Below are 18,458 nucleotides of genomic sequence, written 5' to 3'. Positions count from 1 at the left end.
TCCTCTTCTCCGGTTCTGAATTGCCCGTTTGAATTTTTTCAGAGTCTCACAGTACCTGTCGGCGTTAACTGTGGTCCCAGTGGGCATAAAGTCGACCAACAATACCCCTTTCCGATCCCAAAAATCGGTTGTCACGACTTTACCGGCAGACTGTGTTTGTTTGAAGCTTCGCTGCTATGGAGAAGAAGAATGCCGCCACTAGCGTGATTGCTGTTTGGTCTCAGGTGTAAAGTGGTATGCCAAGGTTTCGTCACCCGTAACAATTGACTCCAGAAAGTTGTTCTGTTCGGCTGCAATGCGAAGAAGAAATACGCGGGGAGCATCAACTCGTTGCCGCATGTGGTTCTCAGTCAGCATGCGTGGCACCTATCTTGCGCACACCTTCCAGTAGTTCAGTGTTTCCTTTAAAATTTTGCGAGCGGTGCTTCGGGAAGCCTCAGGAACAAACGTGCAGAGGTCAGCCAGGGTGATCCGCCGATCTTCACGCATGCTTTGCTCAACCTTCGACACTGTCTCCTCAGAAACTGACGGTCTCCCGCTCCTTTGTTCGTCGTGAACTTCGGTCCGACCAGCTGCAAACTCTCTACACCATCTACGAACATTTTTGACATCCATGCACGACTCACCATACACTGCCGTCAATTGGTGATGGATTCCAATTGGTGCAGTGCACTTTGCGTCCAAAAACCGAATAACTGCGCGCAATTCGTACTTTGCGGTAACATCCAACGGTAACTGCATTCTCAACGGCTGCCAAGCCAAGTCAGCGCGGCTTGCGCATGTTTACACACAGCGTGTGAAGCACTCTTCATAACGGTGTGACCAACTGCCACACAGTCAGAGTTATGTACGTATAAAAAAATAGGAGACGTTACTTTTGGAATTACCCTCCTATTACTGATTCAGAGTATTCTTCTGTCATTGTATTTAAAAATAAATTTTCAAAAACAGCCTAAGAATGCACGCAATACCTCTGTCGTCTCAGACAGGTGGTTTTGCAACCGACAGCGCTCTAACAACAATGCAATTGGACAGTAAACCAATATCACCAGCCCGTGTTGTCACTTCCGCAAATTTTAACAAGACGAGAATTGAAAATAGCATTATTAAAATCCAAAGACTATTCACCCTACAAAAATTAGCTGCAGAAAACGTTTTGCTATATCACCTTCGTAGCAGAAAGTGACTTTTGGAATAGCGGAGAACATTTGGTAGCTTCTGACCTGGGATGTAATTAGATTTTGATTAAAAAACTATTTTCTGATTAAGAAAGGCGACCATGTCAACTAGCGTATGCCCTAAAAAACTCATACTGGCCACTTTTGCAGAAAGCGAGTTTTGAAAAAACGGTCCTCAGTGTTGGGTAATACGTGAGTAGTCATGAAGCTTCAGTTATGACTGCGAAAAATCAAACTGCAGCCAGGGCACTTGGACGCTCATAGTCGTTATGTTCATGCCGATCTTTCAGTGTAACATTTTTTTTTCTAAAGATGAAGAACTAGGAGGAGTCTCCTAAACTTTTGCCAGACAAGTAATACCTATCCGATGTTGTTTTGCATTATGTTTATTGACGTTCGATCTGAATGTGACGTAGTCTATCCCCAAAGTGTTTGGACGATTCATAAATATAGTTTCTTCTCACATCTTCTGTTCCGTACACTTTTCATGTAATGTGCTCTTCTGACGTCAGTTTTTAACCAATTTTGATATTTATGCATTGTACTATCATACGTTCCACTGATCACAGCAGACAAATATCCTTCGGCTTAATATTTTCGAAGCTATGCGGCGCTTCTCAACATCTCTTTTCATGCATATGCACGATTTTTTTTTTAAACACATGTTGCCATTTAAATACCAACACACTCCACAAACTACTTCTACCCACATTACATGTAAATGACCTGGTGGACGTAAGGGTAACCAGCAACCGTTGTGACTCCAATTTTGTATTGCACTGCCTCGTGAATCTCTGCAGAAATCCGCGTTTGTGGTCAAGCACATTAAAGGGATGGAGTGAGCATTAACTATGGAATGGTGTGGAGACTATAGACTTGGTGGGAACGTTGGCACTGTCGCAACTTGTGCAGCGTGATCGCCGGCGACTTGACCGTTACTGCTGGCCTTGTACGGTCGGCCCAGCGTGAATTAATAGCGTTTCTGATTGTCCGCCCCCTTCTGTGGCAATCGCTGCACTAGTTGCTTCACGCGTTCGACTGCCGTGGGCGTCCGATACTGCCAGCTGTCTGTCGGCCGCACTCAGTCTCTCCGGCAATTAGGTCGTTCGCTAGGGGGAGCAACGTTCGCTCTTTTACCGAATGTTTCCTTAATTTACTCGCAAACACTTTTACGTAGTACTCTAGACGACTACTGTTAAATTTAACGGTGCAATAGAAAAAACAGCACCAATAAGCTTTATTAGTACACAGGTCGTGACTGCTCATCAAACATTCAGTTCGCCGTTCGGCCATCGCAACAGCAACGTAGTGGTAGCCTAAGAACAAGATATGGTGTTTTACATTTGTGATATTTGCATCACTTCGAAAGCCTTTCCGCGACGTGCTCTGCCTCGAGTGTTCTGTAAATCTTCCTTTAATTCAAACTGACAAGGGTCTTTGCCAGACAATATTCAAGTAGTGACAGAAAGAGGTTTCCTATGTGACAACCTTATTCAAGAACTGGACGGAAGGAGACACGTGACAGTCTTAGTAGTTACAATATTCTTTCTTGGTTTTCTGTTATCCGTCGTCCTCACAGCTAACTGTACGAGGAGTAGTCATTCGATTTTAATTCTACAGGATAACTTTCTGTGAGTGACCTTTGTGTAAAATGGGTGCTGTATTTGTTGAAAACTGAACAAAAAATAAAGTAAGATCACGGCTGTTTGAAAAAGATTCCAGTTGGTTGTGTGTGCCAATTTGTTGATTTGGCCGTGAAGTGGATCAACTACTTTGCACAAGAAACCAAATAGAAAATAGGTTATGTACGTGTAAGCCAGTAGCTGTGTATAAAAATGGGCGAAGTCGTATCTGCATGATTTCAAACATGCAAAAGTGCTTCTCGTTACTGATAATCCAAAATGTTGCAAGCTGGAGTGGTTGTAGGCGCTACAGTCTGGAGCTGCGCGACCGCTGTGGTCGCAGGTTCGAATTCTGCCTCGGGCATGGATGTGTGTGATGTCCTTAAGTTAGTTAGGTTTAAGTAGTTCTAAGTTCTAGGGGACTGATGACCTCAGAAGTTAAGTCCCATAGTGCTCAGAGCCATTTGAGCCAAAATGATCTTCTTAGCCTATGTGAGGCATGTAGAAACGGCTCTGCGGAGTTTCGAAAGTAGAAAAAGCAGAGTGGAAGGTTCAGTGGGTAAGAATGGTTTCTGCGAAAAATTTTAATCTGAAACATTCCACCCATAAAACACGTTACTTACGTGTTAAATGGCCGTGTTGTAGTTACACATTTTTAAGTAGTCGTGTATTGTATTGTATTGTATGTTAACCGGGGACCTAGAAACGACGGAGAGGCTCCGTCCCCACCGCAGTCCACTTCACCCCTCCGCTGCCCCACACCGAACCCAGGTTATAAGTAGTCGTGTACTCAGCGTATAGTTAATCAAGCAAGACTGTTTTCTGGTGGGATTTTAAGAAGTTTGCCATCATGACGTGTGACTCGATAACTTACTGGTTAAATTTCAAACCACGGATCCAAAGATCTAAGGTTCGATCTCTGGTTAGTCCTTGGAATTTTATCTGTTGCTTATCAGTTATTTCACATCTGGCAGTGATTTATGTTTACAGGAAATACCGACCTGCATCGTGGTTCGGAGACCAAGTTAAACTGTAGCCTGGGTAAACCAGTTGAAACGTCGTTGGAAGGTAAGGGCACACCATTTCCAATACGACCGTCGTCAGTGAAGCATTGTGGTGTTCAGACTTACCTTCGGGTTGTAGACAGCCTTACTTTATCATCCTGTTATGCGCCAGTATTCAGTACTTCTTGTCCTCTTTCGCAGTGGCTGGCACACTGGACTCGCATTCGGGAGGACGACGGTTCAATCCCGCGTCTGGCCATCCAGATTTAGGTTTTCCGTGTTTTCCCTAAATCGCTCCAGGCAAATGCTGGGATAGTTCGTTTGAAAGGCGACGGCTGACTTCCATCCCCGTCCTTCCCTAATCTGATGAGACCGATGACCTCGCTGTTTGTCTCTTCCCCTAAACAATCCAATCCAAACATGTCCTCTTTACAATAGAAAGATATATAAATAAGAGGCAGCAGCGACTGACAACGGCCTGTGTAGCTGACTTCTTCGGGAGCAGGAGTGGGGGCTCCCTCACCAAGCGAGCTGAGGGTCAGCCCTAACTGGCCAGCTCTGAGGAAGTGCCCAAGGAGGCGGATGCGGAGGAAGCGCAGACGGCGGCAGGCCGGCTTTACGAGCGGCTTCCTGCGACGCCTCACAGATGCCATCCTCCTTCCTCCCACGCGATACAGGCCGGTCAAGAAATCCCGCCCAGCGGAAACAGACCATCCTCCCGATCTGACTCAACTTCCAGGACGAAAAAGAGCTGCGAGCGCCTTTTTCCTGCTGCACTCGGCGGAGCAGAAAGGGTAGCAATCTGGGTGCAGGAAAAAGCTCGGATAAGGCCTGGCGCGGCTTCTTGGCATGCGAGCCCGTCGCCGCAGCCGTTTGTCGGACGTCGGGCCCAGCTGGCGGCTTCCTGTGGGCGCCGCGTTCATCTGGATGTGGCAACGTCCGCGATACTCAGCGCTGTCCGGAGGCGCACACCAATCGGTCAGAGAGCTCTGATCGTAGCCACTGCTTTCGTACTCTTCCTGGAGCTAGAAGGTTCCGTTGTTGCAGTCTCGACCCCAAGAATCCAGCTTGCTGTTTGGAAAGATTTAGATCGCGAACGAAATCGTTCATTTTTTTTTTTTTTTTTTTATTAAAGAGCTGAGGCGAAGTGTCATGATATTGAGGACACTACTCTTCTATATCTTCAATACTTTCTGATTGACTTGACATGGTGTCTGGTACGGTGGTTTTCAAATTACAGGTAGGAACAGACAACCCCTCGCCATGGGGCACAGGCAAATCTACTGAAGATACATTTGGATACTTTGTTTTATGCCTAGTTTTGCTTGAATGTCCCGAAATATTTGTAAGACAGAAGTAACAGTCTGAATAATGGTCTTTAGGCTCACGCCATACCATCGGAACAGTGAACGGCACAGCTCGGAGTTTTTCTTTCAACAACTCGGTTAAGGTTGTAGTACAGCTTATGCAGGCAATATGAGGTGCAACATTTTTATCTTGATCACCAACAGGATAATCAGAATTCAATTTATATGCCTTCTTAACCAAATCAGTGATTGGTTTTCTTTGAGCTTTTGGGGTGAGTTTCCCACACACATAACAAAAGTCGTTGGAGTGGTTTAGACAGCAACGAGATTTACAAGTTCCCATTTTTCTTACTGTAAGTTTTAAACACAAAAGTTTGCATTATCTTTCACAGGAAACACTCACTGAGGATCTCTTGCACACCACTGGATTATCACACCAACCATTTACTGACGATTTGTAGATCTTCTAACTCTCCTCTGCAGATCAAAAACGGACAATTAAACATCAAAACACAAGAACAGTAAAAAGCGAAATACTGAATACGAAAAATAAAAAACCTTTCAAAACTCAAAAATTATACGTCTAGAACATTTTGAAAAGTATTTTCGGATTCTACACACTAAAATACATACTAGTTGATGTATCTCATCCCAGATGCAAAATGGCTGTTGACTAGTGTAATTTGTGATGGCATGCTGTAGTACTTCGTACGTTAAGGTCTGGAGAGCCATCACGCTGCTACCACAGGTTCCTCTTGGTCTGCAGAGGAACGTCCTCCAGCATCCGTGGAAGATGGTCTGTTGGAGGCTATGATACTTGTGCGCGATCAGTGTTCCGTCATGAAACACTGATCTATGAGCTGATGGTTCACTATCCCATATCACACGTTTACACGCTTTCAGTTCAGCAAGATAATGCTCGTCCGTATGCGGCGAGAGTTTCTACTGCTTGTCTTCTTGCCAGCCAAACCGTATCTTTGCCAGCGAAGTCGACGGATCTCTCCCCAGTCGAGAAAGTTTGGATGATGATGACGATGACGATGATGATGTCTCGTTTGTGGAGCGCTTAACCGATCGGTCATCAGCGCCTGTACAAAGTCCCGATCTTTACACGGTTCAATCTAGCCACTTCCACGAGTGATGATGAAATGATGAGGACAACACAAGCCCATTCCCCGGACAGAGAAAAATCTCCAACCCGGCCGGGAATCTAACCCGGGACCCCGTTATTCAGAGGCAACAACGCTAGCCCATAGACCACGAGCTGCGGACTGGAATGTTTGAAGCATTACGTGTAGGGCCCTCCAACCATCTCGGGGTGCTGACGATCTAACGAGCCAGTTGGACAGAATTTGGCACGATATCCCTCAGGAGAGCATCTAACAACCCCATTAGTCAGTGCCAAGCCGAACAACTGTTTGCATAAGGGCTAGGTGTGGATCAAAGCATTATTGTCTTGCCCAATTTTTGAAGCTCTTTCTCTTGAATATATCCAATTTTTCTGAAGTTGGAATCATTTGTTTGTCTGTGCATTTGGATCAGTTTCTTCGTGGTGCGTCGTGTTTTTTTTTTCCTTAGAGTGTATTTTGCGAGCTAGTTTTATTTTGCGAACCCTACACATCTTCTTGGTGATTTCTGTTCAAGAAATTTTTTTTTACTTATAACTTTGTATTCCTTTCCTGGAAGCGAGAATGCAGTGTATTGTAAGTGGCTGTAGTTCGTATATAATGGATATTCCGCATTTCTCCTTATACACTGATCACACTACTTTATCCCTTCCGAAGCACAACTTGATTTCAAGCAGCCCCCTTCGCAATATTCGGTCGGAAACTATTCAAATTCTGACATGGTACATTCTGGGAAGAGTCGGGCTACATATTACTGCCTCCCACGTACGTCTCGCGGAAAGACCGCCACGAGGGAGTCTGAGAAATTAGAGCCAACACGGAAGGACACCGACAATAATTCTCATATATCGTAAGGTGGTATGAAGAGTATAGACGTACAAGAGTCGTTCGTAAGTAATGCCCCACGTATTTGTAAAAAAGCCATTAATATGCATAGACAGATGACCTTATCGGTGCTTCACATTTGATGTTTGTTCTGTGCGCTGGTGAAATTTCTAACCGTTCTGGCATATGGCACAGTCCTAGTACAGCATCAAAATGGCATCTACATACGTCTCACGTTACAGGTAGCGTGCTGTTATTGAATTCTTGTGTGCAGGAAAAGAAACAGTGGTGAACACGCATAAACATTTTTGTGCAGTGTGTGGCATGCTGCAGTAGGCAGGAGTACAGTTGGGCGATGGGTAAAGAAAGCTACAGCCTCTGCTCTAGACATGCTGAATCGTGCGGATGCCATTATTCGTGCCGACGGTGCAGCACAACTCGACAATTGGCTCTACAGTTGTCAGTCAGCATTGGAAGTGCGTCTCCAATGATAGAGATTGTCGGATGTTCAAAAAGAGGTGCTCACGATCGGTTCCACGAATGCTCACAGCGGACCACAAGATTCAAGGAAAGGCCATTTCATCTGAAATGTTGGAGCTTAAAGATTCTCTAAGAGGAACGCACATTGACGATGACGAGAGTGTCACTCGTGCAGGGAAAACATGAAAACAGGACAAGAGCATTTGCCAGCAGGGAATAATACATGGTCTTCCACAACGTTGGCGTACGTCCATAGAACGTGATGGAGACTACGCAGAAAAATAGGGCATAGACAAGACATGTTGACGTCTATTGTCAACAAATTCTGACTCTTAATAAGAAACGCGTTCTGAGAAAATAAATGTTGGGCATTACTTATTGAATGACCCTCGTAGATGTAGAAATGGATCTGCATTCACTGACAGCGCAGATTCCTGCCGCGTTAGAAATACGTCTGTGTCAGTTGGAATCATTTTACGACCACTGTGCTTACGCTTTGTTACATGGCTGCAAATAATACACCACTGTTTGTAAACGCACTGGACGGTGAGCGTTGATACAGCGACAAATCAGGCAACTTCATTCGAGATGTGGTCATGGCCACATTCAAACACGACAGTACCATTCTGCCCTTCCGTCAAGTCTCCACGTAGACTCTTGATACGGCGGTGGCTTCACGCAACCGACTGTTACGTACTCACCGCTTCGCTGCCACGGCTTAGGTCAGCGGCGAAGGCGCACGTGACCACCTGGCATACCAGATCTACACATCATACGGAGCCGCAAAGCTTCAGTGTGTTGTTTTAAGAGGGCGACTAATCTTTTCTGTGTTGAGTTACTTCGTTCAATCGGTGTTTTATTTGTACTGTGAATAGTCATGTTGGTAGCTTGGTAGCTGGTATCTCTGGACAGCAGCTACTGAAAATTACAGGGTTACCAATGTTCGCAGTCTGTCGATAACGCACCCCGGGCGAAACGTAGCTTCCTGTTTGGGAACAAGGTGTGAGTTACGCTTCCCGCGTAGCCCGGGGCGACAAACCGCGGCCGTGAGGAGATAACAAATTGCGCGCAGATAAGGCGAATGTTTATGCGTCTATGTTTACAGTGTGGGAGGGGAGCTGTGATGAGCCGGGCAGAGTTACGGCGCACGCTTCTCGCCTGCTCGTTACGGTCGGCCGTAACAATGTCGATTACGTGGCGCTGCGGGCAGGGTCGCCGACCTGTCCCGCGATGCCCGATAGGCCAGACCTGCTCCGATAGCGCACGCTCCCCCCCCCCCCCCCCCCCACCACCACCTCTCATCATTCCTCTCCCCACCCCCATCCAGTCTCCCCAACACCTCCAGTTCAACAGCACTGCAACAAGTGCCCAAGGCTCAGCCAGTTTTCTCATGCCTCTCTCTTGCATACTATCGGCTGATACGTCTGTGACGATACACATATGACAGATTTTACAGTACTGAAAGCACCTGTTTCTTGAGTCGCAGTGTTGTAATAACTCTTTGGTTTGAAGAGTAATCTCAGTTTTGCAGCTTACACAAACCTCTTTTTAAAGCAGTTATCAGCTTGCAAATACTTTTTACGATATATGAACACAAATGTTTACTTTATTTATGTTTTACTCCGACCGGTTCGGTCATTAAGGACGTTCATGGTCCTGTACAAAATACAAACCAAAAATCGCACAAATTGCAGAAAGGAAATGGTGTTTGATGATATGTTATGAGGCATATCACAGCTAATATGCTTATGATGCGGTTTTTACTTTGTTAATCTCCTAGAGTGTCATACGATTAATGAATGTGTTGCTGCCTAATGGCCTTATATGAAGGTATGTTGACTTATTGATTAACTGGCAAATAGGGAATTTAGAGTACTTAAATTTTTATTGATCTGTGAGTAGGTGTTCTACTTTCTGACATCGTATGTCAGCATGAATTGATTAATTACAGCGTGTGTGACTGCCCGAAGTTCATTGACTGTATTATGGTAATATCTGTATATTTTCTCGTAGCAAAGTGTATTTGCGCTTCGTTTTTGTACATTTTTGATACAAATGGCATTGTTACTAAGGCACTTCAGGTAACATTGGCAATTTTTTGTTTTCTTCACATTTCTTACTTTTGATTATGTGAATGTATATTGTTTCTTAATTGGATGTGCTATTAGTACATCACTTCTGATTACGCCATGGAACACCCCCCCTAAAGGGTCACGCTTGTTCTTATCGTTTCAAAAGATTGTGACTATGATCATTTCTGATTATCTTTGCTGAAGATGTTTCAAATATTGGGTTTAATAGTAATTGCGTTATTGGGCAGTACTTTTTTATGAAAAAACCTGTAAATTGCGTTAATACCTTTCGGCTATGGATGTAAGCATGAACTGGATATTTTCAGTATGGTATTTAACCCAGTCTGATAATTTTGTTATATGTTATTGTTAAAATGTCACTCTTTAGTCTATACCACGACAAAGGATATTGTTATCGTAAAGTAATTAAGTATGTAAAAAAATATGTAATGTACTTTTAAATATTTATTACTTTGTCTTCTTGAAAATGATTGATTGGAATACAATTTTGTTAGTGTTATCTTCATCCTACCTAAGAATGTAATATCTTCGTAGCCATTGATCTTTGAATTGTTTGCTATGAGTTCTGGCCCTATAATGTTAGTGTATGTCTTGAGTTGGTTCTCTTCAGTTTGTTGCTCTTCACACAGATATCGCGCTTCTAATGTTCGAAATTAATGATACTTTTAGTTTTAGTATGTCACGTTGGATGTAGATTATCTTTTAGACGTAAGTAATTTTGTTGTTACATTCGAAATAATATTATGACAATATGACTCATTTCTTTTCTGCATTTTGGTGTGATTTTTGTTTTGTGTTATGAACAGAACTGTGAACACGGTTTATGACCGAAGCCGGTCGGAATAAAATATAAAGTCAGCATTTGTGTGTCTTGCATTTTAAATAGTTATACACAACAGGCTAACAAGCTGGAAATGACTTCTGATACGTCTCTACAGATATCTGGAACCATCTTGTCTGCAGTGCTTCCTATATCTACAGAAGGGTTCCTGGGGGAGAAACACAGCAAACATAACGACGCAGTTGTTCCCACAAATATTCAAGATCAGTGGAGTGGTAGTGGCGTATGGCAGGATAGGGGGAGGAGCTGGTCGAAGCAGTTTTGATCGTGTTGGTCTTAACATTCGAGAGCCGTTCTGTCGTCTATCAGCGTGCATTATCGTCCTGAAACCTGCCATACACCCTGGGAAGACAATAATCAAGTACAATTGCACCTTATTTGCAACGTATTTGTATCGGGTAGAGCGATGATTCACTGGGTAAGCGGCCTGGCACAAATATGGACAAATTCATGTATGTACAGTAAGATGATTTCCATATGACCCGTACCTGCAATGTCGGCATACCTGATCTGCCACGACGCGCTCAGCCACGTGTTCATGTTACACGAGGAGAATGCATTCCTTTAATTAATCAACTAGAGGGCTGGGAAAAGGGCGCACTTGGATCACTTATTCGAAACTCTGGTAAAACCGTGCATCTATTCGGACTGGAAGCAGCCTAAGAAATGCGGGTTGGATTGTTTACAGGCTCTAGTTGCTAGTTAGTCAACATCAGTCGTTATCCTGTAGTGATGGTAAATGATATCCACAGATCATCATCATGCCTTATAGATTCTGAGTATGTTTCTGTCTGATATTAACAGTTTAAAATAATGGCGTGACGGATCAGTTCCTGTTCACGAGGGCGTTCATAACCCTGAAGACGCGGATGAATGTAGTCTCCACGGCACGATAACGAAACGAATGTCCGACCACTCGTGAAATATTATCGTTTGCGTACAGTTTGTCTTGCACTGATCTTTCAGACTAAATCATCAAGTCTGCACGTGCTCACGTTTTTCGTAAAAGGTCCCGATCTGGGTAATTATAATCTCCACCACATGACACATGTATTAGAAAGTCAGTAATACTTACAAAGAAGTTCATACATTTATTCAAGATAGAGCATATGTATCAGGTGTCTCAACATAACGACCGTTTAGAAGCGATTTTGTGGTTCGTGACGTTTAATAAGCCCTGTATTTCAAACATTCGTAAAAGTTACGAGCTTGTGTATTTAAAAATTTGCCATTTTTCTTAAAATGTCACGATGTATGAGGGGCAAAGTAATATCAGAATTACAGTAATTGTGCCCTAAGGCATAGAGCGCAAAATTAAGGGGGAGTAACATTGAGACTGAAATGCGCGAGCCAAGATCGAAAATCTATCTGTAATATTGTCGCAATTATAGCCAACGTAAGCGAGCTTGAATAACGATGAATAATCACCATCCGATAAGCGTGCGTCAAATATGTATATGGGTTTTGTTGGTGGCTATGTGGACTCAAACCCATCGGATCCACTTAGTGGACTAAATATAGCGACGAGCGCCAGTAGCAGTACAGTTCAAAGAGAGAATTTTATGTAGTTTCAAATTACTATTCAGAACAGACGGATCACAGCAATAGCTGCAGCATTAGCCGAACTGACTTACTTTATTTTTAAAAAATATTGAAAGGACTAACGAAGCCAAGTGCTGTGAGTGATTGTCTTGCAAATCTGCTGTAAGCCAGGTAGAAAATAGTGAACGCCGCTTTGAGCACTGTCTGAAGACTGTTAACACAGGTATCGAAATCTTGTGCACAAAAAATGGAGTAACAAGAGCGGATGTACAAGCGTAAGGATACATTTTATTAATCCTGCCAAATAGCCTCGTAACTGATGATGTCAGAGGGTAAGTTTAGACTGAAATTGTCTAAGAGATTTTTTCCACATGGAGTATTACTTCCAACATAATTCAGAACCATTCCCTGGTCAACACTAGATTCTCCTTTGTTCGCCCAGAAATGTTCAAAGGTTTTATCACAATGCCCTTATCAGATCCAGTGGTCAACGGCGTTTTCTTCTGTTGAACATCAAGCAGAGATGAAGATAGTCATAGGAGCAGCAGATACCAACCTGAAATTCATAGGAATTCTCAAGGAAGAGTAATTAATGTACTAAGAAGTTGGCTTACGGAACACTGGCTCGAACAATCCACGAGTATTGCTCGTTAGTCTGCGACTGGTTTGATGCAGCTCTCCCCTGTAGTTTATCCTGCCCAAGCTTCTTCATCTCTGCATAACTACCGCAAAAAGATTGTGACTACATTTCTGATTACCTTTGCTGAAGATGTTTCAAATACTACCGCAACCTACTTGACCTTGAACATGCTGACGGAAGTCAAGGTTTACCCCGATCTCCAATTTTTAACAACCCCCCCCCCCCTCCCCGTATCCAAACACTTCCCTCCATTAACTTATTACCGACTTCTTGATGTCTTAGGATGAATCCTTTCAGCCGATTCCTTCTTTTAGTACAGTTGTGCAGTAAGCGCCTTTTCTCCCCTTCTCACTCAGTACCTCTTCATGGGTTAATTGATCTAATCCAAAGCATTTCAATCGTCCTTCTCTGAACTATTTATCGTGTACTTTTCACTCAGCACGAAGCTACTCTACTTACAAATATATAGAAAAGACTTCCTAACTCTTATATTTATATTCAATGTTAAGTTTTAATTCAGTAACACTTTCCTTGCTATTGCCAGTCTGCATTTTATATCCCGTTTACTTCGGCCATTGTCGTTTGTTTTGCTGCCCAAATAACAAAACTTATCTACTGCATTTGTCTCATTTCCTAATCTAATCTCCTCTGCATCGTCCGATTTCATTCAACTACATTCATTTACCCTCAGTATCCTTGAATATCATTGCTTCATATAACCTCATCTGAGTACACTATCCATTCTGTTCAACTGATCTTCCAATTCTTCTGCCGTCTCTGATAAAATTACAGTGTCGACGGCAAACCACAAGATTTTTATTTATCCTCTGTGACCTTTTCTCTTTCCAGATAGGATTAATAACGGACGCAGAGGCTATCCGTAAAAGAAGTCGCACTTTTTCGCCGGATCGTTTAGTATGCTCAAGTCTGTTACGAAGAAGTTCATCAAATTCCAGCGTTAGACGCTACAAGAGAGGCATTGTCCATGTCAGTGTTTTACCGTTAAAATTACGAGAGCGTGCGTTCCAAGAATAGAGCATGTTCTTGTCTCCCACATACATTTCGCTAAATTACTAAGACTGCAAAAATCAGAGAAATTTGAACTCTAACGTGGCTTAGCGACGGTCATCCTTCCAAACTACCATTCGCGCATTCAACAGGAAAGTGAAAAATGATTGTCGTACGTGAAGTATCCTACGCTCACGTCGACTCACTAAAACAGTAATAAAGTTTAGAAAAGTTTATTGACCAAAGGAAGAAACGTCTACTTCGATGGTAATAACAAAATTACAATACCAAAGAAAGAAACGTCTACTTCGACGGTAATAACAAAATTACAATTACACTGTCTCACAGATATGAAGACTTAACAGTATGGAGATTCCAGAGTCTGATAAACGAACACAATTAGGATGTTCATAGACAAATACAGTTGTATGGAAAATACTCCAACTCCGAATAAGCTGTCCTGAATAACACCAGCATATGAGCAGAAAAGTCTATCCTGGATACTGTCTGATTGCTCCAAGGGAACAACGATGAAGGCTGAATACAGCAGCATCGGTCCCCACGATGGGGTGAGTAGCACCCGCCCGGAGTCTAGGAGACGTTCTCGAAGCCGGTAGAACTGACTTGTGCAGCTCTGGCGCCGACCTTTACAGCGGCCGGCGGCGGAATACTCGAGGCACTATTTTCTGGTCACGTGTGTGGCGGACGCGAAAAGGTCCCTTGGGAGTTGCGGCCTCTGCTAGTACTGGCACCGCCGTCTGGTGACTGTTCATACGACAGAGCGAGTCCGCGACGCCTAGGCGTGCAGGGGCAATGTAGGCTGCACGTGTGCCCGAGGTGCCAGAAGTGTTGCCTATCGGGTTTGCCAAGATAGCAGAAATAGCACGCCACACACCGCAAAGTGTGTGTGTGTGTAAATGATGAGCTCGGAAAGTGAATTTGTTATAAAATCTGTCAAGTTGTTCTTTTTCCGCAGAGAGTAATGTCACCAAAGATACTTCAAAAATATTTCTTATGCAGTGATATTGCCTACATCGCCACAGGTTTATCCATCAGCAGTTAAGCAGTTTTTCCAACGCGCCTTTGTGAAATCCAAACCTACCCCAACATCGTTTCCTGTCAAGCTACAATGCCGACATTTCGGCGAAGCAATTGTAAGTTACAATACAGTTGACAGAAGGAATGTCACGTGGCCTTATTAATGGAATCAGGGCAATATCCGGCAGAGTAACTTCCAAAAAGTATGGGCATCTACCTCGATACGAAATATTGGAAAGTAAATGAATCGTGACAGCGCGTGACTGATTGGTACAGTTACAGGAACAAGCGCGGGACGTTCCGCGCGACACACACGCAATCGCTGCCGCGGACAAACCGGTCTGGGTCCAGGTGGCTCCCCGCTGCGGTAATCGCGAGCTGTTCCCGTGGCGTGTTGCGAGAGGAGAACACGGGACGTTTTCCCTGAAATGTCGCGACGGGTTTCACCGTGCGGTCCCCAGGCGCCGTCGCCCGCGCCGGCGCCAGCCACACGGCCGCGGGCGGAAGGTCACGGACACGGCGCTTTCCCTGAGCGTGCCAAATGTCCCCTGAAGATGGACGGCGCTGGCGAAACGTGCGCTCAGAGAAAACCACCTTTACACCGACTTGTTTACTGCTACCGCTGTCCCGTTAATCTCGTACTTTGTAGTCATTGCCACCAGCAGTAATAATCTTGTTAAAAAAATCTTGTGAATTGCGAGTAGGATTCGTACACAGATGGCTCCGTACATACGTAATTATGTACAGGCACAGTTCATCTCTCCGGGAAATCGACAATTTCGATGATCTTTGCCTCTTATCGATATCGAAAATGGCAAGATTCACTATGTGATCAAAAGTATCCGGACACCTGGCTGAAAATGACTTAAAAGTTCGTGTCGCCCTCCATCGGTAATGTTGGAATTCAGTATGGTGTTGGCCCACCCTTAGCCTTGATGACAGCTTCCACTCTCGCAGGCATACGTTCAAGCAAATGGTTCATATCGCTCTAAACACTATGGGACTTAACATCTGAGGTCATCAGCCCCTAGACTTAGAACTAACTAAACCTAACTAAGCTAAGGACGTCACACACATCCACGCCCGAGGCAGGATTCGAACCTGCGACCGTAGCAGCTGTGTGGTTCGGGACTGAAGCGCTTAGAACCGCTCACACAAGCCTTCATACCAAGTGAAATATTCGTTTCCAGTCACTGATTACTCATCTCAAAATACTTCATGTCGGATCTACTATTTGTTAAAGTCTCAGATTACAAATGTGTAGGTCTCTGGTTCGATCTCCAGTCACTCCTAGGGTCTTTATTTGTCACACTTCTCACTTATTTCATCTGTGGCACTGTTTGCTAATGTGCAACATCCCAAGTCGCGGCGTGATTCGGAATGTACGTCAAACTGTAGATCTCCCTGTAACTGCCTGGGAAGTCAGTTCAAAAGACGGAGGGAGGCAACAGGAGATTACATCCAACAGTACCATGTATAGTAAAGCACCGTGGTGGTCAAACCAATCTTCAGATTGATGATGCTTTGTTATTTTCTAATGTCTGTATAGTTTTGAGGCCAAATCTATGGGACAGATTTCGCAATACACTTTGGCAGATGTCGTTACCAGCTGAGCAGGTAGTTCGGCTGCAGACGGGATGCCCGACTGTGCACTTGCTTTGATCCGCCGTTAAGCGTAGTCCTCTGTTTGTGGTGTTGCAGTGCCGAAGCGACCAGCGAGGACAGCGAGGTCCAGAAGGAGCGTGATGCAGCCAGCACTGAGGAGGGCGGCGGCCACGGCGACGGCGACGGCGACGCCGACCGAGAAGGCGACGCAGACAGTGACGTCACGAGCGCGAGCGCAGACAGCCAGCCGGACGTGATGTCCGCCACGGCGGCGTCGGTGGGCGTGGGCGTGGGGGTGGGGGTGGCAGTGGGGCCCAAGGCGTCCGCCGGGCCTGCGCCCGCCCCCACCACCACCGCCTGCCTCTACTCCTACCTGCAGCAGCCCTCGCACCACCACTCGCAGGTATGCACGGACAGCTTCTCGTCACAGCAGTTCGATATGAAGAATGGGCAAATAAAACAGGCCTGGAAAATTTTGTCCCCCTTCTTGCAGTATGTACCGTAGGTCTTTAGAAGAGTGTAGCGTTCCAAAAGATTGGAAAGGGGCATAGGGCATCCCCGTTTTCAAGATGGGACGTCGAACAGATGTGCATAACTATAGACCTATATCGATCAGTTGTAGAATTTTGGAACACGTATTATGTTCGAGTATAATGACTTTTCTGGAGACTAGAAATCTACTCTGTAGGAATCAGCATGGGTTTCGAAAAAGACGATCGTGTGAAACCTAGCTCGAGCTATTCGTCCACGAGACTCAGAGGGCCGTAGACACGGGTTCCCAGGTAGATGCCATGTTTCTTGACTTCTGCAAGGCGTTTGATACAGATCCCCACAGTCGTTTAATGAACAAAGTAAGAGCGTATGGACTATCAAACCAATTGTATGATTGGATTGAAGAGTTCCTAGATAACAGAACGCAGCATGTCATTCTCAATGGAGAGAAGTGTTCCGAAGTAGGAGTGATTTCAGGTGTGCCGCAGGGGAGTGTCGTAAGACCGTTGCTATTCACAATATATATAAATGACCTTGTGGATAACATCGGAAGTTCACTGAGGCTTTTTGCGGATGATGCTGTAGTATATCGAGAGGTTGTAATAATGGAAAATTGTACTGAAATGCAGGAGGATCTGCAACGAATTGACGCATGGTGCAGGGAATGACAATTGAATCTCAATGTAGACAAGTGTAATGTACTGCGAATACATAGAAAGGAAGATCATTTATCATTTAGTTTCAATACAGCTGGTCAGCAACTGGAAGCAGTTAATTCCATAAATTATCTGGGAGTAGGCATTAGGAGTGATTTAAAATGGAATGACCATATAAAGTTGATCGTCGGTAAAGCAGATGCCAGACTGAGATTCATTGGAAGAATGCTAAGGAAATGGAGTCCGAAAACAAAGGAAGTAGGTTACAGTACACTTGTTCGCCCACTGCTTGAATACTGCTCGCTGGTGTGGCATTCGTACCAGATAGGGTTGATAGAAGAGGTAGAGTAGATCCAACGCATAGCAGCGCGCTTCGTTACACGATCATTTAGGAATTGTGAAAGCGTTACGGAGATGATAGATAAACTCCAGTGGAAGACTCTTTAAGAGAGACGCTCAATAGCTCGTTACGGGCTTAAGTTGAAGTTCCGAGAACATACCTTCACCGAAGAGTTAAGCAGTATGTTGCTCCCTCCTACTTATATCTCACAAAGAGACCATGGGGATAAAATCAGAGAGATGAGAGTCCATACAGAGGCATACCGACAATCTTTCTTTCCACGAACAGTACGAGACTAGAATAGAAGGGACAACCGATTGACGTACTCAAGGTACCCTCCGCCACACACCGTCAGGTGGCTTGCAGAGTATGGATGTAGATGTAGATGCAGAAGAGACAGGATATATTTTTCGGGGCAGTTGCATTTCACTCACCCTGTACATCAACAGGATTCCCCCAGTGACGCTACAGAGCGTAGAGTTACAGGTGCCGACGTCTGCCAACAGGCCAGCCCTTCGGCATCAAACATGACTTTTTATGCCAACAGACCGTAGACAGAACATGTCACAATGTAGACGATAAAAAGTGTAGTGCAAGACACAGATTGGAATGTACAACAAATAATTGATGACATAGGTTGGAAGTGCTACTTTGAGATTA

At 44.5% G+C, this 18,458-nt stretch overlaps 2 protein-coding genes across 2 annotated transcripts in view; both read left to right on the top strand.

Annotated features, from left to right (window-relative positions):
- The window catches only part of LOC126267857 (serine/threonine-protein kinase stk11-like), a 76,865-nt gene extending 62,135 nt beyond the window's left edge, over positions 1 to 14,730 (top strand). The window contains exon 7 of the mRNA XM_049973167.1: positions 14,644 to 14,730. Within this exon, the coding sequence (XP_049829124.1) occupies positions 14,644 to 14,730 (87 nt within the window). The remainder of the gene's footprint in view (positions 1 to 14,643) is intronic.
- The window catches only part of LOC126268193 (uncharacterized), an 800,619-nt gene that overhangs the window by 568,435 nt on the left and 213,726 nt on the right, over positions 1 to 18,458 (top strand). The window contains exon 2 of the mRNA XM_049973806.1: positions 16,407 to 16,713. Within this exon, the coding sequence (XP_049829763.1) occupies positions 16,567 to 16,713 (147 nt within the window). The 5' untranslated portion in view covers positions 16,407 to 16,566. The remainder of the gene's footprint in view (positions 1 to 16,406; positions 16,714 to 18,458) is intronic.

The sequence above is a fragment of the Schistocerca gregaria genome, chromosome 4, assembly GCF_023897955.1.
Source record: "Schistocerca gregaria isolate iqSchGreg1 chromosome 4, iqSchGreg1.2, whole genome shotgun sequence".
Classification (NCBI taxonomy): Eukaryota; Metazoa; Arthropoda; class Insecta; order Orthoptera; family Acrididae; genus Schistocerca; species Schistocerca gregaria.
Note: the sequence above shows the minus strand (reverse complement) of the source record. Positions and strands in the feature narration are given on the sequence as shown.